This window comes from Drosophila obscura, unplaced genomic scaffold (assembly GCF_018151105.1).
Source record: "Drosophila obscura isolate BZ-5 IFL unplaced genomic scaffold, ASM1815110v1 contig_165, whole genome shotgun sequence".
Lineage (NCBI taxonomy): Eukaryota > Metazoa > Arthropoda > Insecta > Diptera > Drosophilidae > Drosophila > Drosophila obscura.
The window spans coordinates 766,851-793,388 of NW_024542752.1; the positions used below are offsets into that span (position 1 = coordinate 766,851).

The 26,538-nt window shown below is 46.1% G+C and overlaps 4 protein-coding genes across 7 annotated transcripts; 1 reads left to right on the forward strand and 3 right to left on the reverse strand.

The window, feature by feature from the left end:
* Positions 1-793: 793 nt before the first annotated feature.
* On the reverse strand, positions 794-10,208 carry LOC111076900 (probable citrate synthase, mitochondrial). 2 transcript variants are annotated; one of them, XM_022370947.2, is made up of 4 exons: positions 9,833-9,941; positions 9,588-9,670; positions 1,587-2,564; positions 794-1,516 (listed from the first exon to the last, which is right to left on the reverse strand). In XM_022370947.2, the coding sequence occupies exons 2-4, from the start codon at positions 9,630-9,632 to the stop codon at positions 1,145-1,147; spliced, it is 1,395 nt and encodes a 464-aa protein (XP_022226639.1). In that variant the 5' UTR covers positions 9,633-9,670; positions 9,833-9,941; the 3' UTR covers positions 794-1,144. The 2 variants fall into 2 exon arrangements, with proteins under 2 accessions (XP_022226639.1, XP_022226637.2); XM_022370945.2 differs by lacking the exons at positions 9,588-9,670; positions 9,833-9,941 and adding an exon at positions 9,990-10,208.
* Positions 10,209-10,583: 375 nt separating this feature from the next.
* LOC111076903 (NADH dehydrogenase [ubiquinone] 1 alpha subcomplex subunit 13) lies at positions 10,584-11,461 on the forward strand. Of its 2 annotated transcripts, none has more exons than XM_022370953.2 (3): positions 10,584-10,690; positions 10,748-10,861; positions 10,948-11,461. In XM_022370953.2, exons 2-3 carry the CDS (start codon positions 10,756-10,758, stop codon positions 11,304-11,306), a joined length of 465 nt encoding a protein of 154 aa, XP_022226645.1. In that variant the 5' UTR covers positions 10,584-10,690; positions 10,748-10,755; the 3' UTR covers positions 11,307-11,461. The 2 variants fall into 2 exon arrangements, with proteins under 2 accessions (XP_022226645.1, XP_022226646.1); XM_022370954.2 differs by having other exon boundaries at positions 10,586-10,690; positions 10,745-10,861.
* Positions 11,462-12,189: 728 nt separating this feature from the next.
* Positions 12,190-14,074, reverse strand: LOC111076902 (zinc finger protein 624). Its single transcript, XM_022370952.2, has one exon. It carries the CDS (start codon positions 13,766-13,768, stop codon positions 12,629-12,631), a length of 1,140 nt encoding a protein of 379 aa, XP_022226644.1. The 5' UTR covers positions 13,769-14,074; the 3' UTR covers positions 12,190-12,628.
* Positions 14,075-17,277: 3,203 nt separating this feature from the next.
* Positions 17,278-22,687, reverse strand: LOC111076901 (retinol dehydrogenase 12). 2 transcript variants are annotated; one of them, XM_022370948.2, is made up of 3 exons: positions 22,552-22,687; positions 19,620-19,951; positions 17,278-18,899 (listed from the first exon to the last, which is right to left on the reverse strand). In XM_022370948.2, the coding sequence occupies exon 3, from the start codon at positions 18,845-18,847 to the stop codon at positions 17,660-17,662; it is 1,188 nt and encodes a 395-aa protein (XP_022226640.1). In that variant the 5' UTR covers positions 18,848-18,899; positions 19,620-19,951; positions 22,552-22,687; the 3' UTR covers positions 17,278-17,659. The 2 variants fall into 2 exon arrangements, with proteins under 2 accessions (XP_022226640.1, XP_022226641.1); XM_022370949.2 differs by lacking the exon at positions 22,552-22,687 and adding an exon at positions 20,529-20,668.
* Between the last annotated feature and the right edge of the window lie 3,851 nt (positions 22,688-26,538).

Consider the following 26,538-nt stretch of genomic DNA (forward strand, 5'->3'; position numbering starts at 1 on the left):
CTGCTTTGGGTTTGCTGGCCACACTGCACACAGTTGACTGGGGTCGGTCACACTTGGAGGCGGTTATTTATCGATAAGCGGAGATTTGTAACTTTTAAAAGTTGGCGCCCTATTGGAAAATGGAAAATGGCAAATACGTTTTCGTTTCAAGTTTGCTACGTTTTTATTGTTGTCTGTTGCTTTCTTGAATACACTTGCATGGCAACGAATTCTGCATTTGCAATTCTCACGGTTGGTGGCAATCACTACTACTCTCTATATATACTCTCTATATAATATTTATTGTTCTGTTTTTTTATTGAGTTTTTTTTTTCGTTTGTAGATCTTTTTGTTGTTGTTTGGGTTTCCGCTTTACACTTGTTTTTTTTTATATTGTATTTCTCGCTTTATCTTGTTTGCATAATAAATTATATTTAAATTAAAAATAACATGTTATCAAGTTAGTAATTTTTTGTGGTTTGGTTTTCTGGCGGGGCGGATGGGGTGGTGTTTTTGGAGTGTTTTGAAGGTGGTGGTGGGTGTGTGGGTGGGTGGGTTTTGTTAGGTTGAGTGTGCGACAATTGCGCAGCGATCATCAATAATTTGGAAACCTACAATTTATGTGGTTAAATAACAAAACATAAAAATAAAAGGCAAGGAAAGGGACGGTGTGGGTTGTGTGGGTTAATGCGCAAACAATTTTCTCTCCGTGTATATATACATATACATATATGTATATATATGTAGATCACTTATACAATTAATTAAGTGTTTTTGTTTTGTTGTTGTTGTTGTTTGTTTTGATGTTTTTTGTTTTTGTTTTGCTGAGTGTAATTATTTTACTAATTTAAAAATAAGTTTTCTGCCTTATTTCCAACTTATTGTTTTTGCTCTTCCATTTGTTGTTTGTTTTCTTAGCAGTTTTGTTGTTATTTAGCTGTTGGTTCGTATTTGGTTGTTGTTTCTACTACACATTCAATCGTCATTTCATTTTCATTACGTCTCGTTTCTCTTCCCTCACTCACTCTTCCCTCTCTCTCGTTTATTACTTGGCTACTGCCGCGAAGACGAATAATTCATCTTCTGCGACCGCACCTGCGTCTAAAAATTTCCCTCCAATCTCCCTGCATCACCCCATCTGCGCCGCGCCATCGTCGACCACCATTTACTTCTGGACCATCTTGACCAGAAGATCGGTGGAGTATGACTTGGGACGCTCGATGGGCAGTCCAAGGGCACGATCCCAGACGAGGGAAGCGAGCACGCCAAGGGCACGCGAGACGCCAAACAGAACGGTGTAGTAGTTCATCTCCTTCATGCCGAAGTACTGCAGCAGGACACCGGAGTGAGCATCTACATTGGGCCAGGGGTTCTTCACCTTGCCGGTCTCGGTCAGGATTGGTGGCACCACCTTGTAGATCTTCGACACCAGCTGGAAGAGCTCATCCTCCGGCAAATGCTTCAGGGCAAACTCGCGCTGGCAGGTGTAGCGGGGATCGGTCTTACGGAGCACGGCATGTCCATAGCCGGGCACAACCTGCAAACGAAATCAGGTCAGTAAATCAGGTCGGACCATAATGCTTTATTTTTTTTTAGTATTTTCGTACCTGTCCAGACTTGAGTGTCTTCCAGATGTACTCCTTCAGCTGCTCCTCGGATGGATTGTTGCCAGCCTCCTTCTGGAGCTTGCGCAGCCAGACGAGCACCTCCTGGTTGGCCAGGCCGTGCAGTGGACCGGCGAGACCGTTCATGCCGGCGGCAAACGACAGATAGGGATCGCTCAGAGCGGATCCAACCAAATGCACGGTATGGGCAGAGACATTGCCACCCTCGTGATCGCTGTGGATGGTCAGATAGAGACGCATCAGTTCGGTGAACTGGGCATTGTCGTAGCCGAGCATCTTCACAAAGTTGGCGGACCAATCGAGGCTCGAGTCGATCGAGCGGGAGCCCTTGCCGCCGCGATACGTGTTGCAGTAGATGGTGGCGGCCACCACTGGCAGCTTGGCGATCAGGTCCATGCTGTCCTCGTAGACATACTCCCAGTACTTGCTCTTGTGCACACCCTCAGAGTATGCCTTGGCGAACTTGCTGTCGTGATTGAGGGCCGTAACGGCGGCGGCCAGCTGCGACATGGGATGCAGGCTGGTGGGCATGTTGTTCAGCATGGTGACCACATGCTGGGGCAGGGCAGCGCGCTCGGCCCACTCGCGGGAGAGCTGCTGCACCTGGGCCTGGCTGGGCACCTCGCCGGTCAACAGCAGCCAGAAGAGACCCTCGGGCAGGGGCTCAGTGCCACCGGGGGCAGCGGGCAGCACCTTCTGGCACTCGGGGATGGAGAGGCCGCGGAAGCGGATACCCTCATCGGCGTCCAGCACGGAGGTCTCCGTTACCAGGGCCTTGATGCCGCGCATACCGCCGTACATCATATCGATGGTGGTCTCACCCAGCTTGGTCGCGCCATGCTGCTTGCGGAAGTTCTTCACGCGCTCCTGCTCCTCGGGCACCTTGGCGTTCAGTACGTCGCGCAGGCTGCGTCCATCGGCCGAGATCAGGCGCACATATGACCCAACATTGGGAAGTTTCTGGGATTCCGAAAACAAAACAAAAAACAATAAAGCAGTTAATAATTGTTATTTATCGAAAAGTTATCGAATGCTATCGATAACTATGGAATGAAGTTGTCGATAATAATGGAATGAAAATGATTTCGTCGTTTTCAAATGAAAAATTAAGTTATCGATATCAGTTATTGAATGCCAAAGAGCCGTCATATTGTCACAGATATCACAAAGTTATGGAATCTTTGCAAGGAAACCCAGATCACACACACCCCCACCACTCTTCAGATTACTCTCCAGGAGCTGCTATCGACTGCAATCAGCTAGCTACAAGCGTTCGCCTGTCATTGAGCCGCACTTCAATAGCATGACATTGCACACAGAAGACGTCAGTTGTCGTCTGTGGCGACGCAGTCTGAGGCACACATCAGACACGAACTGCGAACTGATAACGCTGCACAGATCACTAATCTTCACAGATTCTTCCATGACTCACACGCGCCGCCATAGATGCAGCAGCAGATCGCTTACACGACTGTACCTTGAGCCACACACACATACCATAGCCAAGGTCAATCCTCCTCTCCCTTTCTCTTTGGTTCAGTGAACGGTAGACACAGCTGTTGTTCTTCCGGAAGTTCATATCGGTTCGGTTCGGTTCGGATCGTGGGATCGGCACGTGCAAAAACAAAGAGTAAGCTCAGCCATTGTTTCCATGGGCTATACATATGTATGTATATATCTATACTTTATGTATATCCTCTTCTACAGCACCTGAACTGTGTGTTGAATGGAATGATCTTTGCCACGCGCTCGAAACGCAATTGCTGCTCGTAAAAATGCAAAACGACATGGCAACGAATCCAATCGAATACGATTGCGATTCCGACTTGATTCCGCGCTCCCAAGCGCAAAGTGCGATGCCATTTGATTGACAGTCGGCTGTCTGGGGGCTCTGGGCTGCTCAGCTGCTGCTACTGCTACTGCTGCTGCCTTTGCTTCTGCTCTGTGGTGGCTCTGCTGTGGCTAGTGGGTCAACAAATTCAATTAACCAACTGAACTTGTAGCGCCGCTTGTCGCCTGCCGCTTATTGTACGGCGGCGGCTCGTTGCTTGCAAATTGAATTGCATGATTTTTGAGACCCCGCCGGTGCCGCACATTGATTTGGGTGTATAGCGGTGGCCGGCCCCCTGGGGGGCCTGTCCTCGTACCCGCGTACGCCTCGTATGGCTCGGCATGCGCTCGGCTGTTGCCGTTTCACACCATACAGAACGAATGGCATCAGTTGCTGATCAGCCGTCATCATGTGAGCCCGTACAACTACTGATACCTGGACAAAAATGTTCGATGGGAATGGGAAACAACTTTGTCCATTGGTGGCGATCATCCTTGTTGCGTCCCTTAATATATGTCATTGAACTACATAAACCTATTGATTATAACTATAGGGGTCGTCAAAAAGGGTTGCGCCATTATATATAATACTCTTGTATTATTGTAAACTGTCCTTGAAAGCAACCGAAATAATGCTCACCCAATGTTCGTGCAGTGTAAAGCAGAACCGGTTGCGTAGGCCTCGTGTTAGCTCCACCAACCACTCACTGTATGGGTCGGCCCTGGTGTATAGTATGCCACCAAGCCACAGCCGCAAAACCGGTTAGTTTTGTATTTTTTGGTTTGTTTGTATTTTTCTGGTTTTTCGATGCCAAAAATTCATTGATTAAATTTCACACGCATGCATCCATATACATATCAATTATGAATAATGGGCGGGTGTCGATGGGGCGTTTAACAAGAAGAAAAAAAAAAGACGGACGACTGCTGCTGGTGGTCGGATGGATTTCCCATTCCACAGTCTAGACTCTAGACTTGTTTGGAAATTTGAAACCTTAGCAAAACACTCGTCGTTTTGCTGCACAAACCGCAAGCAAATCGCAGGCAGGCAGGCAGGCAGGAACACCCAGACATGGACAGGTGGAAAGCGCTAATTGAGCTGTCAGTAGTGAACAGCAGCAGAGCGTGCTGTGTGTGGTTGGTTTTCCTTTTGCACAAAGTGTCAAATGATGGAATGACAGGAACAGGAACGGCCAGGGCTCTAGTCCAGCGTTCAACAATAGAAAATCCCTATCAGCGGACATCGAGTAGAGCATCAATAAGCTGCATCATGCACACGACATGCATGCTGGTTCCTTTCACTATTCTCGGGGATTATCTTTTACAACATTCCACTCGAACAGCAATAAGCCGCGTCATGTGAAAGTATAGGCCAGCAGGTTTGGGTACCGAAAGTTTTCGCTTCGATTCCAAATCTAAAGAATGCTTCAAGTGTTTCCATTATCTGAGATTAGTGAAGAGGTGGGGCACTGGTGCTGCCTCCGCCTGGCGTTCGTTCATCTCTTGATAAGAGCGACAACAAATACCAAATACAGTTCCATGATGTAGTACATAAGTACTTATGTACATACATACATATATGCACTATATGTATGTTTTGTGTGTATAAATATTTGAAGGTCTCACGCGCGGGCAATTATCGCTCGCCAACAAAGCAGCGGAGGCTCGAAACGGGAGTGTGTGTGTGTGTGTGTGTGTGTGTTTTTATACTATGTACTGTCATCAAGGAAGTGTCATCTAGCTGATCAGAGTCGCGTGTTGCTTGCCCCAGACAAGACTTCACTTCCTTTCGGCATCGAGCATCGAGCGATTAGTCAAGCAAGCGATTACATAATCAAACGCATCTGCCAATGGCAAATACAAATTACGTGACAAGTGGACAGCGGTCTCCGATTCTAACGGGAAAGCAGCAACCTCGAGAAGCGCCAGAGTTGGGAAGCCACGCGAGGTGATCCAGCCAGCCAACTTCTACCTCTCCTCGCCCTCTCTCTCTCTCTCTCTCTCTCTCTCTGTCACTCTCTCTGTTTGTCTCACTCTATTTTTATCTCTCATTGGAGGCCTTGGGCTCTCGCCTTGCTGCTTTGCGTGACGCTTTCAATTTGGCGTAATGATTTCTACTATTATTTCTGCTAATATTACAGAACATTTTACAATTGCTTAATAATTGCATCCCCTGCTAACTGACTGACTGACTGGCTGACTGCTTGACGAGGCGGCTGCTGCGGCTGCGGCGGCTGCTGCTGCTGCTTTGTTCCTCGAACAAAGCGATCTCTAATCGTCTTAATTCAGTTTTCTGTTAGCTATTACAACTCGTAAATACTTTTGTTGTTTTTGTTTGTTTTTTGTTTTGTGTCTCACAGCAGACGCCAAAAGTAAATACACATCACATTGACACTGCCACTGCCACAGCCACAGCCACTGCCGATAAACTGACTGACTGACTGACTGACGTAATCCCCCGGCCATAATTTCCAGTCCGATTACACTTTGCTGTAGATCTGTGGGATATGTTCTGCTGTTGCTGGGCAGCCAGAATGGGGGTGGGGGAAGCACACTGAAATCATTTGGAGATACGCCTTGGTTAAGGCGCCTTTCCTTTCAATGAGCTGGCAACGAACGGGGCTTTTTATTAGTCACTTTGTGGCCTGTGTTTAAGCCAATAATCGTTTGTCATCCTCAACTATCATTCAATCCTAAACTGGTCAATTATAGGATCTGAGAGTTATGTGTCATGCAGCAGGCAGCATGAGATTCGCTGGAGCTTGTTAAATTTAGGATTTGATGCATGTTCTTAGGTTCTTCTTAGGTGTCTTAGGCGGATAGAATTTTTTAATTTCTCTTAATTTCTCTCTACTATGTTTGATTGATTAAGGTTGGAGGTGGCTTCGTGACTATTTCATTTAATTTCTTTCCCCTTCATTGAATCAGTAAGTGCTCTACAATTGATCAAGGATTGAGGAGGTTACTTCATCGACTCATACATATGTACATATATCCATTTGAAGTTGCGGCGTCCAACTTCATCAATCACTGTCAATCCATAAGATTTGTTCAGTGAGGTCTGATTTCTTTGTGTTTCTGTGACTGTTTCTGTTTTCCTTATCTTTTTGTTGAAATTCTCGCATTTCGATTTCTTCATTAGCAAAAACCACTAAAATGGCGCATTGCGAATGAATATTTTATCGCTAAAAACAGATTGAATTAACACCTTCTGGTGGGGCACCCGCGGGGCCTGCTGTTTTGGGGCCTGGGGCCTGGCACTGGTGGCTGAGGCTTTGGCGCTATCAGCTCTAACCAGCTGTCCAGCCCCCACCACACCACACCACACTCCACGAATGTGGTGGCGTCTCTCTCCTGTGCGTCGATCATGTGCCCAGTGCGCACAAATTTGTCACGCTTATCAGCCGCACTAGTTGGGTGAGGCGGGGGTGGGCTATGGTTATGGGGTTAATAAAAAAGAAAAACTCGAACAAAGAGAGAGAGACCCAGAGAGTGAGAGAGACAGAGAGAGAGGAAGGCGTGTGAACGGGTGTGATTATGCATCACATGATCAAGATCTTGACAGCACAATCTCATCGATGGTTCCCACCCATTCTTTATCTCAGGAAAAACCAAAGAGACTTTTTTTAATGCCCTTCCAGATCGATCGATTTCTCTGACAACTGGGTGTACTATATAAATATAAAATGATTCGATTTTTACCATATTTAATTAATTACTTTTTGGACTTGGGCAAAATTTAGCTTCTCTGAGAAGGTGTATAAAACTTTCCATGACGCCCATAAAACCCTAAAAACCGTTATCTATAACGTTATGAAATTGAGCATAACTGAACTGATACGAGGAATGTAATATAGGGATGGGATGGGAGGGGGGCGGGGCTAGGTGACAAGCGTGTTACCGAATTGAGGGTCTATACATAGTAGGGCCACTTGAGCTTTGCACACATACAGCACCTGCTCCATAAAATACCGCTATAAAATTAAAATGATATACAAATCGTATCAGATGTGGAGAGACCGACCGACCGAACATACATAAAATTTTGCATTTGGCTGCTACTTATGTAATCGCTTGATCAGCTGTTTAGATCTAGACATCCACTCTCTCTCTATCTGTCTCGAGATTGTCTCTTTGTTTTGGCGAGCGTACGAGTGTGTGTGTGCGCCCCAAAGGGTCGTCGCTGGCCGAGGCATTACGTAAACATCTACTAAACCTCGCGTCACGTACAACATTTGTGACGTATTAGCAGACGGGCGATAAAAGATTTCGCGTGTACGCCATTTCAACGTTTCAACGGTGAAATGCTTGTTTGGGTGGGGAGAGGTGAAACAAAAAACCCAATGTATTTTTGTTCCTATCTGTCGTCTTTTCTGGTTAGGGGGCTTTGCTGTAAATTAGTATTATTCAATTCGACAAAAACCGTATTTAGCATAGCATTTTCAGCAATTATTTATAGCAGAGAGAGAGAAAAGTAAAGCATTCAAAATAAGAAAGAGATTCGCCCCACACTTCAGCTCCTCACTTTGTGTGTGTTGTTCCGCTTTTTGCTAATGAACGAACCCACGTCAGTGCGCGCGTTTTTTGGCACTCTGCCCGGGCCGGGACCCGAACATGGGTTAAGAGGAGGGTGGAGAAAAGAGGCGGAGACCAGGCAGAAGAAGAGAAGTAAGAATATCACACAGGCAGTAGAAAAGGAAGAGGCACAGCACAGCGCCATCTCAATCCTCAGGCAATCCTCTCGCGAACGCAGATTGCAGATGGATTACTCAACGATTCAGGCAACGAGAGAGAGAGAGAGAGAGAGAGAGAGAGTGAAACACCCCCAGAGAGGCGGCAGAGTAAGAGAAACGAGACTGACACACAAAAGGAGGCTCGTCCTGGAAGGCTCGTTCTCGTTTCTCGTTCTCCTTTCCATGTGCGTGACTATTTATTGATTTTCCAATTATCAATTTTCTGCTCTAGTTTTTTGTTGCTACTGCTGGGCCATTGCATAATCCATGCTGCCGCCCCAAAACGCACACACCAACAGACTTGACTCTCTCATGCAAATACTTGGGTGCATTGCCAGTGGGCGGCGAATGGGTGGGATTGGCAGCCTCTTCTTTAAGGTCATTCGGCGGACAATGCTTCTTGGCTCTCTGGTTTTCAGTGGAGCATTTTTTGTTGTTGTTTTTTTTTTTGGCAACAACAACACGTGACACTCTTGGAAAACAAAGCGACGCTATGAGAGAGCCAGTCAGAAAGAACGAACCGAGAGAGCGAGTGAGAGGAATAAAAGAGTGCCCAGAGAGAGTGGCGGCTACCTGCGACTTGTGGCCTGTCTTCTGCCAAAGCATGTTTGTTCGAGGTGAGGCATTCCCCGAAAAACAAAAACATTTTTTTTTTGTTTTTAATGTAAGCAAGACAGCCGAATGTGGTTACAGTTACATGAAAACAAAAGACCTACCGCCCCACCTTATATGAATACACCTTTCCTTTTGCCTCTTGTTGTACCCTCAAGAACGAGAGAGCGTGCATTTGAGAGAGACAGCGAGTAAGGGACTGGTCTGGGGAGAGAGCATTGCCAACGCTGTAACATTACAAGAACAAGGCCGCATGGTGCTTTTGGGCCAGGTCTGGTTTCCAAAGCCACGCTTATGGAAATTTCCCAAAAATTAAGAAGAAATACGAAAGGCAACGGGAGATGCGCGACCGGGTTCGTTAAACCCGAAAAAAGCAAAGAAAGTTTTATTTATATAAAACAAGAAATACGCATTTGCCAAAATAGCCCCAAAGCGAATCTTTTCGCCAGTCCCCCACCCCGCCCCGCCCACCTCTACGGAGATTATGTAATGTGTTATATATGGCAAAACACTCGACAGGATGGCCTGGCCAGCGTGGAAAGGCACACACTACACACTTATCAGGGCACAATAAAATAAAAGTTTCTTAATCGCAAGCACATGGCGGAATCTTTTTTTTTTTCGTGACGTGTAGAGTATGCGGTGGTGAGTGCTGGTGTGTGCGTGGGAGTAAAATAAAGTGAGAGAGGGGAGGAGAGAGGATAACAGCGAAACTAAACTGAATGAACCGCTTCATTGCGGGGATGGGGATGAGTAAACGGAACTGGAAAGTGAAACTGGAACAGGAACCAGGAACGGTACTACTCACCTGTGCCTCGACCAATTTACGTGCGGAAATGCGATAGAGCGACATGATCAATTCAACGGTTATGTATGAAGAATGCTGTTGCTCTTTAGAGAGAAAAAGATAGAGAGAGAGAGGGGAGAAAAAACACGTTCGCCTTTAGAAAAGATAGCAAATTTTCCACTAACACACACAAACACTGAAAAAAATTGCTTTCCCCCAGTGAAGAATATAGCTTTTAGAAATGTTATTTTTTTTTTTTAATTTACTTTTGGTGCTTCTCTCCCTTCAGCCGCGGGGCAACTGAAATGGCCCGCCAAGCAATGTCGCTTCATTCGCGTCTGCTCCGGTCTGGTCTAGGTTGGCAGCACCACCAGCGTGACACCCACCCCCACAAGCCAGATGTGGCGCGAACATTTGACTCACCTGCAGGGAGTCAGGCCCTCCGTCCCGTGCCGCTTGTGGCTTGGCCACAGCCTGGACGACAGTCTTTTCTTGCACCTCCTCTTCCAGGGGGGCACGCAAGATTTCGCGCAGCAAATTCTTGGCATCCCGGACCGATTTCTTGGCCAATGTGCGGCATTGTAGGTGTAGGACAACGTCTGGAGTCAAGCACCGGGAAAAGTACATTCTAAGGGTTTCTCTTATCAAAAAACTGGTGGCACAAATAATATATGTTTTATGAATTGTTTGCACATTGATTAATGACTTATTAATAAACGAACACAATTAGAAACTAAATTTTTAACCTGTGCCTGTTGGAATTCGTACGCAAGGAGCAAAAAATGAGTTGGCAGCTTTCTCGAAACAGCTGTGCATATACCTAGCGATGGGGGCTGCGATGTATCGATATGATCTGGCGACTGACATAATTACTTTATTTTCCCGACAACTGTAGCTCTTTGCTAAGGAAATCAAAAATCTTAAACATTTCAGACCGAACGTGAAGATTTGTATTCTCAAAAACACGAAACATTTGCATTTTGCCCCCAGCGATAGTCGATAGCGGGCCGAAAATCACGTAGTCGATAGGGCCATCGGTTGTGGGCCAGCCCTAGTGTTATGCAAAACGCTTCTTGACATTTTTGACGGCCGATTTCCTATTTTTTCAATACAATTTTTATAGCGTAAGTTATGGATAATTCATCTAATCACATTTAATAACCGCTTGTGCCCCACAGCAGCAGTCACCATGGCCCCGGCCGTGCCACAAGTGCCCCCTAAGCAGGACCTGCCTCCAGCCGGTGGCTACAAGAAGATTCCCTTTGCTCGTGTGCTTCCCAAGAGCTATTTCACAGGTGAGTGGGGTCCACGTCCTCGTCACCGTACTCTCCTTTCCTCCTCCGTTACTATGTGCATTCGCTGACCTTTGCTCCCGTGGCAGGCTTCACCATGATTGGCACCTATGTGGCCGTCACCACCGTCGGTCTAGGAATCTACTATCTGACGGCCAAGAAGGTTAAACGCGACGAGATCGAGATGCGTTCGGCCCAGAATGTCATCTTTCCGATCCTGATTGCCGAGCGCGATCGTGAGTTCCTGCGCCAGTTGCGTCGCAACCGGGACGAGGAGGCCGAGCTAATGAAGAATGTGCCCGGCTGGGAGGTGGGCACCTGGTACGGTGAGCCCGTCTTCAAGACCCTGCCCGAGGACACTCTGGTAACGCCCATCTTCAAGGAGTTCTATGCCCATGCCGACTGGAAGTCGTACGCCAAGCGTGCCCACATCAAGCTCTGGTCGTAAGCCAACGGGAAGAACGGAGCCGCAGCAGCGTACTGCTACTTAGTTAATGCATATTGTGAAGCTTTTTTGTTTATAGAATTGCCTAAGCGCGCCTGCTCATTGCACTCAATTACATGTCGAGAGATTGATTGAAATGGGGAAAAAAACGAAACGAATCTTCTGCAGATTGCACTGCATTTCTGGATGGGGGTGAGGGTGTTGGCCTGGGGTTACCAGATGGACAGTTGGTCGTCGCCGCCTTGGTGTCTCGGTGTTGCCGTTCGGTTGGGAAAACGCCTGCTCCAGTGTTGGCGGTCGATGATGCTGTGGAAAGTCCCCAAATACCCCCAGCCATGGTATCCAAAATTCAATATTTTTGTTTGTTTGTGGATTTTCCTCTGTGGTTTGGCTTTATTGAGTTTCAACATCAATTTGACGCACGTTTGTTGGGATTTATCTCACAATAGCGGGTGGGTGTCCTCTAAGCATTACGGTTTAAATAGTGCAAATTATAAAGTAATATAATTTTTAATAAGGTAAGTAATATAATAAGTAATACTTAAGCTAAACATTGACCGGACAACTAACTAGAGTGATGGCTGATGTTTTTCAACATGTTCAATGCCTCTCCGTTTCCGTCTCTCATCAACAAATCGAATTCTTCTTTTGCTTATAGTTTTTAGAATTTGATAAACAAAAAGGGGTGTTTATTTTTTTGTTTTGTTTCTTTAAAATTATAAATATTTCTACGTAAGGGATGCCTTTCATAACGATTTTCCTTACTCTTTCTTTCCTTTTCAACAAATAATAATTTTTAGACTTAAAATGTTTAAAATGATTTTGGATTAGAAATAATGTTCCACAATAAATCAATAGAAAAAAAAAAAACATGTATTTAAATATATCTATATATATATATATATGAAACTCAAAATTGTTTGGACTCTCTCTCGTTCATTTGTATTTATTCAGACCCCTCCTGCCCGAAACGATTAGGAAATAAAAACGAAAATTTTACAAAAATTAATAAGGATTTGATTGTCCCGCCTGGTGGGGCGAGACAGATCCATCCATCATTCGCCTGCTAATTGCTACTCCTCTTCTTGCTCTTGCTTTTGCTTCTGACTCACATTAAAGCCATCATCATCATCATCTTCGTCGTCGTCGTTTTGGTCGTTCTTGCTAGCGTCCTGTTTGATAACAACGTAATGCATTGGTGGAACCATCAGGGGATCCACCTCGAACTGCAGCTGATCATCTTCATTCCGGCTATTCAGCTGGTGTCGAGGGTGCCGTCGCCTACGGTTCGCCGGCCGCCAATTGTCATCACGTTGCTGCCACCTCTACTTCATGTCACGCCGACGCTTGATGCTGCCATCGCAGGTGGGTAAATGGCGCTGAAGGAAGCCCTCAAAGACGAACTTGCGGCCGCAGCGATCGCAAGTGAATTCACGCTTCTCCTCCACCAGCTGCTTGTGCTGGCGCAGGGCCTCTGCATTCGAGTACTTATCGCGACAGCCGTCGCAGGCATAGCGCCGCTTCACCTGGCCCACATCGAACACCACGGTGAAGTCCTCGTTGCAAAAGGAGCAATTGAATTCCTTCACGACCACCTTCTTGCCGCCATGCTGGGCGGCCAGGGCCACGGCCTCGGCCTCCAGCTTGTCCTGATGCTTGTGCGACTCCATGTGGGCGCTGAACTTCTGCTGATCGATGAATTTGCGATAGCAACGGGTGCAGCGGAATGGCTGCTCCCCGGTATGCCGCATCATGTGCTCCTTTAGGTAGGCCACCGAATTGAAGACCTTGCTGCAGACGGAACACTTGCGGTCCTCGGCCGAGACATCGTTGCGCTGCCGTAGGCAGGCGCGCATATGCAGCTTCAGGGAGCCGGCAGCGCTGTAGCAGTTGCCACAGTTGGGACAGTAGAAGGTCTTGCTGCGTCCATCCCCCTCCAGGCTGTGGTCAATGGTGCCCTCGAACACAATGGAGCCGACACCCTCCTCGTCCTCCTCCTCGAGGCCTTCGTGTTCGATGCCCAGAATCTCCTCCCCCTCGTTCTCCTCATCGTGATCGACATCCTCCTCCAGGTCCTCGTCATCGTCCTCACCCTCGCCCTCACCATCATCGTCGTGGTGGCCGCTGCCGCGAATGCTGGGTACAATGCGGAGAATGGTGTGCGTGCCATCGCCCTGCTCGATAGTCTCCACCTCCTCGACGGTGCTGTTCTCCACCAATTGCTGCAGCGTCACCGCATGCCCGTTCTCATCGATAATCACCTCCTGGCGATCGTCCATTGTGATCACCTCCGTCGCCTCGGCATCGTCCTCCTCAGTGGTCGTCGTGTAGGCATATGTGTAATGTGGTGCATCGCCACTCTCGCCATCGTCCGATTCCGTTTGTATGAGCACGGGCACAATCTCCTCTTTGATGACAGCGGGGCTGGAGCTGGACAGGCTCTGGTACTTGCGCTTCGAGGTCATTTTGTTGTTCGGCGGTGCCCTTTTCTTGTCTCTGTGTGCTGAGTGCTGTGTGCTGTGTGTGGCGTGGCGTGTGTGTGGCGTCAGCGCCTCCTCTCCACCCTCGTTCGCAACGACAGAGCCACACGAGTGAATGCGCCTTATGATGCAGTTGACCCAGCGATTTTCTGCCGGGTTTCTTTTGGCGCGTACTGCGATTGATAAATTTTTTTCTTACAATAGTCAACACTTATTTTTCGCGAGATTGGGTAGTTTTTTCCTTCTTTCCGACATTTATCAATTGTGGCAACTTCGTACCCAAGATGGTGGACATGCCTAGTCTGGCCGAATGTCTGGTGGTATTTTTTTCGGTCATTTTTAGTGCGTTTTCATTTTTCCATCGATCTGGCCATCGAGCTCTGACAAATGGCAGCCCTGTTGGCCGGCTGGCGTTCGGGCGGCTCAACAGCTACGTAGCGGGTGCGTCACTATGAGCGGTTTGATTCAAATTTAAAGTAAAATTTTGATTTATTTGCTGGTGGCCCCGTAAATATATCACAAATTAATGTGGCTATGAGTTTGTAATAAATAAATAACTGAACTTGATTGATTTTATGCATATTTAATGATTTGAACTGCAGATCTTTCCAACCAGCCAGTGCTGCCCCTTAATACAAAGAGCTTCTGATGGAAGCTTTGCAACACTGGCGTGGCATTTATTATAAATAATTAGATGCATTTTTGGTGATTTTGCAGTTTGTATGGCAGCGCATCTTGTATAAACGTGCGATCCACATGAGACATGCCTCTGCCCTGCCCTACGGCTCCCAGAGATATTCAGATGCCTTTTGGACTATTTTCGCTGCTGCTTTTGTCACGTAGCCAAAACCGTTTTGGGGCTGGTGGGTGGGTGGGTTGTGTGGGAAATGTTTTTATCGGCCATTAAAGAAATTCGCCAGCGCCTCACATCTATAAATAGTGCCCAGTACTTCGGATTGGCTGCAATTTAGATGCAGTTTGCCTTTGTTTACCCCACAAGTGTTTTTTTGTTGTTTGTTGCATATTGTTTTTGTGGCATTCATTAACAGGCGTCACTTCTTTGGACCCGCAGAGAACCTTGAACCAATTATCGACGATTGACAACGACTGATGAACGACAACATTCATCCCACATCCCACATCCCATCCCATCCCATGCCATCCCAAAATGTAGAAATGTAGAAAGAACTTCTGGGTTGAGTCAGCAAACGAATTTGCAAGTTGGCATGGAAAATTTTGTGTCGATCGGGAAAGGTAATGACCTCGCCAATGGGATGGGGTTACGTATGCATATAGGGGAAATCTATCGCTCTCTCTCTCGCTCTCACCCTGCCTGTCTAGCGTCATCACAACGCGCCGTTAGATAGCAAACCAAATATGTACTGTAAATCCACAAGAGTTTTGCTGCCGTCAGATGGGTGCAGAAGAGTAGGATCGAAAGTCAAGTATAACTTGAGAGTGAGAACGTGTCCCATAATATGTCACTGAGAAGTATTATCAAACGGGCACGTTTGTCCGTTCCCTAGATGAATCAATGAATGAATGGAAATTGCCAATGAAATCGACAAATACATCTGCAAATACATACATATATATATATGTGTGTATGTATAATCGTAACTATTTTACTGGAACCTAAAACGTAGAATACGAATTTAAATTTTAAGAAATTTTATCACTAATTCTAGCCATGACAATAACATTAAACAATTATCTATCAGAGATGCTTCATCTTTAAGGCGACGTAATAACTTTGTTTTTGGGGGCTGGATTCATTTTTTCGGTCTATTGAATTGGCTTCATATAAAACTATTACATAGTACTACTATCTGTGCATAGTTTTTCAACCGTAGTTCAATACGGTTGAAATAATAATCCAACCCGTATAATATTCTCGATTCTCGCCACGCATTGACGTCGCCTTGCAGGCAATTTCACAATTTCTATGATCATCATACACTTGATGAGGGTGGTGGGAACGGAATCATGTGTGTAATAGAGCCAAAACCAGGCACTTACATAAGCCCTTCGGCGTGACATCGAACCCCATGCCAGATGCCCCCAACTCCCCACCAACAACCATCCAAAGTTTCTGGAATCTTCTTCTTTAGTTTCGATTAGAATTTCAATGCTGAATGCAACCAAAATGCTACTACGTCGAACGGTTATGTACGTGCCAGACTGAATGGATGTCTATGTATCTATCGAATGGAAAACTCTTTCTTTTCTCCATCTGGGGTTACGATCAGCCCCGTTTTGTTGGGGAAAATCCCTGTGGTTGGCATGCATCGGCATGCAGGTGTCTGCATTTTGGTGTCAGGGCACGTCACCTGTAGCCACCGTTTAACCCACTCCTACATATGTATGTATGTATGTACATATCGTATGCTCCATTTCGGTGGTGCAGTTCTTATCGATCAAATTCCCGTTTCTCCGTATGGAACAGCTGTTGGGGTAGGGCCTGGTCGGGGCCGGCAGCAAGGGGGGCAGACACGCAATCAAAAGACACTCATAAGAGAGTGGAATTTTCCATTGCAGTTTTTCGTGCAAATGTTGTGTGCCGTCTTTAACCCCACAATGGATAACCAATTGTACCCTAGTTAGTTTTGTATAGATTTTTTTCGTTTTCGTTTTTTTAATACAAATGGAAAAGTATTATGCCTCCAAATGGCTGTAAATTATAGCGTTACACAGCGTGGAATGTTTTAATTTATTGCCACAGTACAAACAAATACAAAAATTGGTGCAATTGGGAGCTTCGTTTTGTGATTTTCACTTTTGGCACACTTATAATTTGCAGTTACGTACCAGAACGACCCCATGGGCATGCATGGGTTTAATTGCAGTCTCTCCGCCGCTCGCCAACTCGTCCCTCTCCCTTACCCACCAACGAACATTAATGCTAATGGCATGTGAATGAATGAACAAGGCGGGGGGATGCGAGGCAGAGAAAGAGCGCTCACCCACTGACTCTCCTCACCTCCTATTCACGGCTCACACTCGCTCACTCACGTCAAATGAAATTGCAGCGGCCGACAGCGGCGGCGACATCGTCAGCGTTGTTCTCATTGATTTTGCTTTGTTCTCGTAAATTTTGCTTTTTATGCTGATGTTGTTGCTGTTGTAATTCCAAATTGCCAACAGAAAGAAGGAATGAGAAGACAGATGAGTGTAGAAAATGACGAGCAGAAAGAGGATTGGGTAGAAAGACGTAGAAGGAGACTGGAGTGCAGTAGTGGGAGAGAGTAAATGAATGCACTTAAAGAGCGGTGCTGAGCGAGAAAGAGATTGCAAGGTGTAGCTATGCCGGGTGTGGAGTTCCAGTTCCCTCTCTCTCTCTCTCTATCTCACTATCATAGTGTCAGGCGGTGCCAACCAAACGTTGAGGGAATTCCAATGCCTCACCTTGCATTAATATATAATTCGAAGACGCCAGGGAGAGACTAAGGAGAGAGCGTAACTGAGTAGGTAAAGCAAAGCGAGTCGATTGCATTGCATGTTAAGTTTATCGTTTATTTTAATGTGGACTTTTTCAGCTTAATGATATGCACAGGACTGACGAAAAAAAAAAAAACAAAAACAACAAGAAAAGAAGGCCAACTTCGGTGGGGCCGAAGCTTTTGATACCCTTGAAGATCGATTATTCCTTGATCGTTCTTAGAAATTATTTTGGATGTGTGCGTAAAGTTTTAACTTTAAATTTCAAGCACATCTCATAGAAACCGAAAGACGGACATCTGATCGAATGGAATGCGCGTAATACTCTCTGCAAGGGTATGCAAAACTATAAAATAAATTAAGTGCCTGGTCTTCCAACCGAACCCCGGTCGAACCTCTGCCTTATGACTACTACTACGACAACGACGACGACGACGACTACGAGCGATTGACCACAACGGTGTCCACTGTTTCAGCGGGTGTACCTGTACCTGTGCTGCCATTACCGTTGGCACTCCCGTTAGCGCTCCCATTGCCATTCTGTACCGGTGGCGGCTCTATGGGGGGCAGGCCCACAAGCTTCTCGCTCTCCCGCCAGAGCCAATCGGCGGTGTCCGTGTTGCGTGCCCAGGGAACCAGGGGAAAGCGCATGCTGTCCGAATAGTAGCCGCCGGTAGAGCCCTCCAACGACGGGTCCAGGGCCAGGCGCAGCGTGGTCTGGGCGCCGGCCTTGGGGGTCTTGAAGAAGTACAGCGAGACGACCTGCAGGGCGCTCTTCATCCAGGCGGGGCCGGCAAAGTGGCGGTTCAGTTCCGTGCGGACCACGCCCGGGTGGCAGCAGTTGACCGTCACCCCGGTGCCGTGTAGCAGGGCCGACAGCTTGCGGGTGAAGAGGATATTGGCCAGCTTCGACTGGCTGTAGGCTCCAAAGAACTTGCCGTAATTGCGTTCGCTCATGAGGTCCTCGCGATGGATGCGTCCAAAGAGATGAGCTGCCGAGCTGACCACCACGATCCGGCTGGGCGTGGCCTGCTTGAGCCGGTCGAGCAGCAGGTTGGTGAGCAGAAAGTGGCCCAAATGGTTGACGCCCAGCTGCTGCTCGTAGCCGTCGGCGGTGAGGGAGCGGGGACAGGCCATAATGCCGGCGTTGTTGATCAGCAGATCCAGGCGCGACTCCTCCGCCTTGAAGCGGGTCACAAAGTTGCGAACGGACTCCAGGGAGCCGAGATCCAGGCTGCGATTGAATAGCTGCTGGTTCTGGGTGCGGTCCATAATCTCGATGCGGGCCGCCTCACAGCGTCCCGGGTCGCGGCAGGCCATATACACCTTGGCCCCCCTTCGGGCCAGCTCCAGTACCGTCTCCTTGCCGATGCCCGTGTTGCAGCCGGTGACGATCACCACCTTGCCGTCGATGCGATTCGCCTTGCGGTAGGCTGGGCCCAGGATGCACTTGCGCAGCAGCCACATCACGAACAGTACACAGATCCCGATCAGCAGCAGGAGCACGAACCACGCCCAGAATCCTCGAAAGCAGAGCGTCTTCTCCACCGCCTCTGCGGTTGGATCGAAGCCGGCTGGCAGTGCTGTTGTCCCTGTTCCTCCAATGGGTGTGACAGCCTCCGACATCGCTGGCTGTGTATGCGAGTGTTTTTCTGTGTGTGTGTGTGTGTGCTTCTATCTTTGTGTGTGTGTGAGAAAGATAGAGGGGGAAAAAGAAAGAAAAGAAAGTTCAATTGTTGTTTTGGTTGGGGGGCATGGTTGTGGTTGTGGTTCTGAAGTGGATCATTTGTGGATCGTGTGTACTTTGCTTGGTGATAGAGGCAGTGGAATAATCAGTAATTATCGATTGGTAGTACGATTTAATTGTGGGTTAAAGTTTACATGAAAAATAAACTCAGTAATTTACAAATAACTTTTCAAGCCAAAGAATTGCAAACTTTATTTATCGAAGCTGCGTCACTATATCGATTACTGATCGATTGAATTTTAAAACTCAATAACATTTATAGGGGTTTTACTTGTATTTATATAGATTTTAGTAGTATCTGGAAGCCTGAAGCAAGGTTTTAGCTCTTGTCTAATGTTCGATCGAATATTAAATTTGAAAGTCAGGTTCTACTTTTAAGACCAACTGGACAATACGGCGTATTAGACTTTGAATGAAAACATTTCGGGTTTCGTTTTTCCCTCAATTATAATTATAATTAGTTGCCCCAATTATTGATTGTCGGTCAGCACAGCGCCATTCAAAATTCCACCATACCCATTTCGACCCCACTTTCATTGACATATTCGACATTCTTGTGCGGGAAATTACTCAACTTTCTTTTGAGTACCACACCACAACACACGACACACTGCCAACTTGTCCACTGGTGCTGTTGCTTTCGTGACTTACCGAATATTTGATATATGTATTCACTGCAGATACCGCCTGGGACTGGAGACAATGATGGGAACACAGATCCAATTCAACTGAGACTTTGGGCCAACACTATTCTCACTCAGGTGATCGGGTTGGCAATTTCGCACATTTCCACTTTCGTTTGCTCGATCGATTAGGAAGTGGCTCCGCTCCGAAGCGCCTCTTCTGTTTATGTTTATGGGTTAGTGGTGTGCCTCTTCTTGGTCTTTGCGTCCAAACGACTAGCGTGATCTTAGCCAACTGAATGTAGGCTCCAATTGTAAGCTGACGGCTCAGTCAGAGCCGCTAACACGTCAGAAAATAACCTGAAAATAAGTGTTTTTTTTTTTTTGTTCGAGGCGGTTTGCCTCGTCCGACACTGTCTGCTGTTATTAACATGCCGCTGTCTCTGCTGCTGCGGCTGCGGCTGTTGCTGTTGCTGCTGCTGCTGCCGCTGCATATGCCGCAGCTGCGGGGCCTGGCCTTAAAGTCGAGTCGTTGTTGTAGTGTTTCTCTTCAACTTTCACTTTGTTCAATTTTTTGTATACCCTTTTGCAGAGGAATATTCTAATGTTCGAGCCACACAACAATGGGAGCGTGTTTTCAAGCCCATAAAGTGATGCTTAAATATGCATGGTTATTCTAATGATGATCAGTATTCTGCGGATGTTCCTCTGAGCCCTTTTTTATTGCTGAACATATCGAACCCTTTTTGCGAAATGTTCGTAAGCGACATGGAACGGACACGGATAACTATCGGAACCGCAGGGACGATCCTTTTCCTGAACTATATGTATATTGCTCAAAATACTTGGCCAAATTAGATCATTAAATCAGAAAGTGACTAACATTGAAACGATCGATATGCAAGGGTATCAAATGCTTCGCCTTTCCTCTTGTTACCTCCATTGCTGCGTCTGCCTTTCTTGCATTCAGCTTTGCTAACTGCTTCTGTTCACGTTTGTTTTGCTCACTCATTCGCGCAGCGGAGCACACTGCCGACTGCCTGTTTTTGTGGCTTCTTTCCCCGGCCACTCGCCTACTCATAATGAGGCCATTTCAAATTCGCCTCACGATGTTTTACGTCTCTCACCAAAGAGAGCATCAGTCAGTCGGTCGAGTCACCTGATTTTCGTGCCGTGCTGCTGAGAGATCAAGACCCCACCACAGGGGTCGCGCGCACCTGTCGAGGATCACAGAGGTGCCTGGCAGCGTTGGCCGGGCTGGCCCCTTGGCTGACAAGGCCAAGACTATGAAAAATTCATTCGCACCGGCTGGTTATGACTTGGACTTGGACTTGCACTTTGCTTTCAAGTCTTAACAGGCGTCGTGTTCGCGCCTCCAGCCCCGTAATTTGGGCGAAATCCGTCGAGCAACACGCACAAAAATCGATGGAGAAAAGCACAAAACACAACAACAAAAATATACCAACAAAAAAAAGCGGATAATGACGACAGAGCAGAGTTGAATGTCCTTGACTCGGGCCGAAAACCAAGTCGCAGGGGTCACAGGAGTTGAGGGATTGCGGTGCCTTTTTTTGGGTGGCTGACGTGCGTTTTCACATGCCAAACATCAGCCAGGAAGAGAGAGAGAAACACAGTGAGAGAGAGTGAGAGAGAGAGAGAGAAACGATAGAACATACCAGAGAGAGGCAGGCAAATTCATAGTGCATTAATCCAAAGGTAAGGCACTCCCCAAACAGACACAGAAACAAAAACTAAATAGACAAGAGCAAATGACACAAACCGATTATAGTAACAAAGTATATATTCAGCACAATAAAATACGCGGGTACACCCTACCTTATATTAGCATACCTTCGGCACATACAGGGTCGGAGCGCAGGAGTTGGCCCAAAAAAAAAGGTTAGAGAGCGATGGTAGGGCCGAGAGAGTGCGCAACTTTGGACTAGGTCAGGACAACGCGTCGTCAGACGCTGGTTTCCCCACTGTTAAATCGATGAGCAGAATCAGCCACCCCAAGGATACCCTGGTCCTTTTATATGAGACTTTTTGTTTATTTTTTTTGGGAATTTTCCACTGCCGGGCCACAAGACGGCCCTGAACGACAACGACGACCCTCCTAGCGGTATGCAATGACGAGTTGGTTCTAGAAGGTTTCGTTTTGTTTTCGTGGCACAAGCATTTAAGATGGTCTCAGACGAAACCGACATCATTAGCTGTGCATATTCGAGAGAAATGTGCTTCAACTCTAGTCAAATTTATACTGAAATTCCTGAAAGTATTTTGGATTTGATTTTCATTTGGCGGATCTGACACTGCCTCTGGCACTGCTCCACTGAGAGGAGTGCCCAACATTGAAGCGTTTTCGCCAGCAACTACTTCAAGTGACCGCAGGAGAAGCAGCATGCGGCTGCTGCACTACAACTTTGCAAACTAATTGCTGGAAATTGCCACAGTTTAAGAGTTTCGTCCTGTCTTGGTACTCGTGGAGATGCTTCAAGGAGACGATCGATGCCAAAAAAGGTTTCAGAATATAATGACCATAATTCAAGCATTTATTTCTACATTCTGTGGCGGATTTGTGGTGCACAATCCGCTTCCAGCGCGCTATATGCTTTGACATTATATTTCGCTCCACTTTGATGCGCAGCTTCCGCTTTGTTCACGATACAGCAACATCCTTTTATCCTCTTAGCGAGTCGGCGGATGCTGCATTCAACTGCTAATCGCATTTGGATGCTATTAGCATCCGCCCGCCACCCCTGCTTTACCTTTTTGGCTTCACCTGCGACACGGGGGGCTTAGCTGTGTCAAAGAAATTGTGCAAACTTTGCTCTTAGCTTGCAACCAAAGTGCCTACGCCTGACGTAAATGCCGAGTGGGTGGGGTGTAGGACACATAATTGGGGTGCATAATTGCGTTATATAAGCGCATGGGTGGATGAGATTAGATGAGAGACTGACCTTGATCTGCGAGCGAATAATCAGTGGAAGCGCTGCCAAAAACAGCCCAAAAGAACCCGAACACGAGAAGAGTAGTAGGTACTGCACTGCGAGTAAACAACTTGTCACAACACGCGCAGTAGGCAACTGTACCGCTGTAGCACACATCGCCTCTTTCTTATATGAAACGCCTACCTGCAGCAGAACAATAAAAAATCACATTCCAGAATCTGTGCAACTGACCAGCCGCAAGCATTAATCAAACATTAATCTATTGGAAAGAGAGGAATGAGGGAATGAGAGCTTCATCCATTGAAAGAGAGGGAATAAGATCTGTTTAGTCCATTGAAAGAGAGGGGATTACACAGGCACAGAGATAATGAAAGAGCGGGCTAGAGTCGAAGATTGAGTTTGTGCGAGGACAAGGTATGTTAAATAAAAGGGTGCAACATTTCGAAACTTTCGTAAAGAAAGAGCAGCCGCTCCCACCCCGCACAACTTAAAAAGTCTGGAAATGGAGGAAGGCCACTCTTGAGGCCGTGGCATTGCCTCCCAAAAGAGGATCGAACTGGGAATTGTTCAATAACTGTTCAATTTAGCAGCAACTTGAGTGCGGCACGCGCGAATCCAAACCAGACTGGGAGAGCATAAACAATGTGCGAGTCGGTGGGTGCGGGGGGCGATGGTGATTCCAATAAAAACCTGTTGCCTCTCATAACAGCATAAGAGAACACAGAGAGCCCCCTTGCCCTTGCCCCCTCTAGCGTTTTCTGCTCCCGATGACCAATCAAGCTCTAAAGACAAAAAAACCAAAGCCAAATACAAACAGAAAGAGAAAAAGAGAACAATAGCAAGAGAAGAAGCGGCCAGAAACGAACCAGATGAAACAACAGCGCAACAACAGCAACAATCTGAGAGAGGCAGAGGAGAACAAAGAGCAGGAGCGGAACGGAATAGAACAGCCAATGCACAAAACAAAAGTCAGAAAGAGGAGAGGAATCAGAAGACCCAACGAATTACTAGAGCAGGAAATCAAATGTAGGCTAGCTCTTATTGGTCCATGCATTTTGATACCCTTGATCGAACCATAGTTCGTACAGAACTTTGGCATCATATTCTCAGCCAATATGAAACTACGATTGTTCCAATGCAATAGTTCAGTGAAACTGTTTCCCTTTGACTGCATGCTGCATTAATTTCTGCCAGAGCCGAGAACTTTCTCTGTCCCTGTTAGTTTCATATAGGTATTTCGGGCTCTGCCGTTCCATGCTTTAACCACATTTTGCTTTTAGACGAGTGTTCCTGGAAATTCAAATGCATGGACATGGACACTACACACTGCCGACTGATTTCGCATTGCGAAGCTACAGTGAGATTAATTATGCTGTTCCCAGAAGTGTTTCAGATATGCTTTTGGTTTCCACATGCTCGCAAAACCTTCTGCTGTAGTTGCAGTCGAAGTGGTGTACCCCTGAACATCATCCACATAGATGGCTGATGGCTGTACAATATAATATCAAGTATGGGAAGCATCACCGATCTATTTATGGTCTCTGCAGTGCCATACAACTGTACAACTGTTTAATGCTCTGCTCATCAATCATTCAATTGATACGGCCGGAAACACCCAAAAAAAAAAAACAAAAAACAAAAAAAAACTATGCCATAACACACGCTCGTAAATCAAGCAGCGGACATTTATGAATCTATAAACAGTAACCCTATATCTTTGTAATACTATCACCATACTACGTATCTTGCTTATCATCTTTATGGCTATGTGAGCTTGAAAAAGTGCACCAGAGTCAACGGACGAACTGCCTCAAACTGGTTACGGTGCTTCAGATCCAGAAAACTCAAAGATAAGAACCAATGCGAAAATAAAACCAAGATAGAACTATATAGAAATTGAATATTGTATAAGAATAGCCACTACATATGTACATACATATATGTGTAGCTACAGATAGAATATATCTACGCAACAACTGTGTAATGGCTACCCAGTGTTGCCTCATGGTCAAACGACGCGACCGTTTCCAATATTTTACGGCAGTCGGGCGGTATCAAAGGAAGATAGATCGTACACACATATATCGTAGATGACACACTGACTCGCACGCTCATATACAATTACGAGTAGCCCATCAGAATCTCAGTTGACTTCTGTTTTGATTGAAATTGAATGCTAAACGTTTTCATCGTTGAATATCTATCAAAATGTATCTGCTCGGCCCGGCCCGGGCCCGGGCCTAACATTTATCAGAGCTACGAGTCGAGTGGCCAGAGATATACAAGTCTATTCATTCGCCCCATGCGGATGTGCGGGCGTGACACACGCCGCATCTCATATGCCGCATGGTTTCGGGCCATATATTTCGTCGCTGTCTGTCCAAAGGTCAAGGTTGCCGCCTCATCATGGCGCCCCGCTATCGGGTATACTCGACTAGAGGTGGGAAGCCCCCTTGCCTATTATGTGCACACAAATTTAATATAAAATAGCAGCACATTGCTTCCAGTTTCACAAATTTTTCGTCGAACTACGACAATGCAGCTACGAGTGGCTCTAAATTCTGGAAATTTCCAATTATACTATATATGCATGTATGATTACAGAGCAACTAGTACTTGGTGCTGAGAAAATGTGATTACAATGCACACACATTGGATGGGTCTTAGCTTGAATTTCAAGCACGTTGTGAAATGCAGAAAAGCATTCTAGATAATTATGATTTCGACCGGATGCCTGCAACGCAGAGAAGCCAACAATTTTGCATTGTTTATTTGAATGTCAGCCTTTACGAAAATTCGTATATTCGTATAGACAAGAAATCGAATACCATATAAAAGTGGCAGAGAAATGGTTGATTTGTTTTAAGAGATAGTTCTACCAAACGGAAGAAATTTCTTTCAGATGATGATCTGGAACAGCTTACCCAGCAGCAAGACATCCTTTCTCCATTAGGTAGCAGGGGCTGGAGCAATTAATGCAATTATCATTGAAGAGAATGAGCCCCCAGAGTACAATATATTCATGGGTTAGCATACAATATTCCGGCATGGGTTTTCTAGGGTACCCATATGTGTAGAGATCTAACCCATTTTTTTTTTATAACATTTTGTTGCATTTTTGTATTGATTTTTGTTGCACTTTTGTGTTGTGTGGTGCTCTTGCGGTGTCGTCTGCTGCCTCTGCTTCCGCATGCCAGAGAGCAGGCAGCAGGCAGAGCGGCGTACCTGTGCGATGGGAAAGTGTACGTTTAGAGGTTTAGATTTTGGTGTGTGTGTGTGTGTGTGTGTGTGTGTGCTTAGGTAGAGCGTGCATCAGCGTCTAATTTACGGTGTCGAGTAGCCTCATCCATGCCACCACCCCCCACTGCCACTGCCACTGCCACTCGACTGTCAACGCATTTTATGCGCACTTGGCTGTGCCACAGGCCGTTATGCAGTACGTACTAGTACGTCGCCGCCCTCAGTAACCGCCCCCTTTTGGCAGTGCAGCTGACATCTTAATAAAATTAAATAGTTTTTGCATTTTAGTTGATTTTATTTTATGGTTTATTTTTGGTTTTCTTTCGATCTCTCACTCTCTCTCAATATGTGTATATATAGATAGATTTTCTCTTTCTTTCGTTTTGTGTATGTTTTTTTGTTGCGTAGTTTATAAAAATTAGAACCTAAGGAAAAAAAATGATACTAACATTAAATATATGCATGTTATTTGTTGTTTAAGTACATTTAGGTATTTATGTATATATGTATTTATGTTATATATGTATATAGATATATTGTATATGTAGCTATATGTATACTGTGTATACAGGTATTTATTATTCACAATTTGGATATATGTAAATCGTTTCTCAAGTCTGTTTTCAGCGATCTGAAACTGCATCCCAAAACGCTTTCACAAAAATATATATATATGTATGTACACTTATGGTCGAAATACTCTTAGAATTCATAGGGTTTTTAAATAGCTTTCGATAAAATAAATTTGTCAGTTTT

What these genes read in the sequence shown, in the direction of transcription:
- LOC111076900 (XM_022370945.2), bottom strand. Translation starts at nt 10,193, where the DNA reads ATGTACTTTTCCCGGTGCTTGACTCCAGACGTTGTCCTACACCTACAA. An exon ending in GAGGGCCTGACTCCCTGCAG is followed by an intron (nt 2,565 to 9,989) that starts GTGAGTCAAATG and finishes TCGGAATCCCAG; the next exon opens with AAACTTCCCAATGTTGGGTC. An exon ending in AGACACTCAAGTCTGGACAG is followed by an intron (nt 1,517 to 1,586) that starts GTACGAAAATAC and finishes TTTCGTTTGCAG; the next exon opens with GTTGTGCCCGGCTATGGACA.
- LOC111076903 (XM_022370953.2), top strand. Translation starts at nt 10,756, where the DNA reads ATGGCCCCGGCCGTGCCACAAGTGCCCCCTAAGCAGGACCTGCCTCCA. An exon ending in TCCCAAGAGCTATTTCACAG is followed by an intron (nt 10,862 to 10,947) that starts GTGAGTGGGGTC and finishes CTCCCGTGGCAG; the next exon opens with GCTTCACCATGATTGGCACC.
- LOC111076902 (XM_022370952.2), bottom strand. Translation starts at nt 13,768, where the DNA reads ATGACCTCGAAGCGCAAGTACCAGAGCCTGTCCAGCTCCAGCCCCGCT.
- LOC111076901 (XM_022370948.2), bottom strand. Translation starts at nt 18,847, where the DNA reads ATGTCGGAGGCTGTCACACCCATTGGAGGAACAGGGACAACAGCACTG.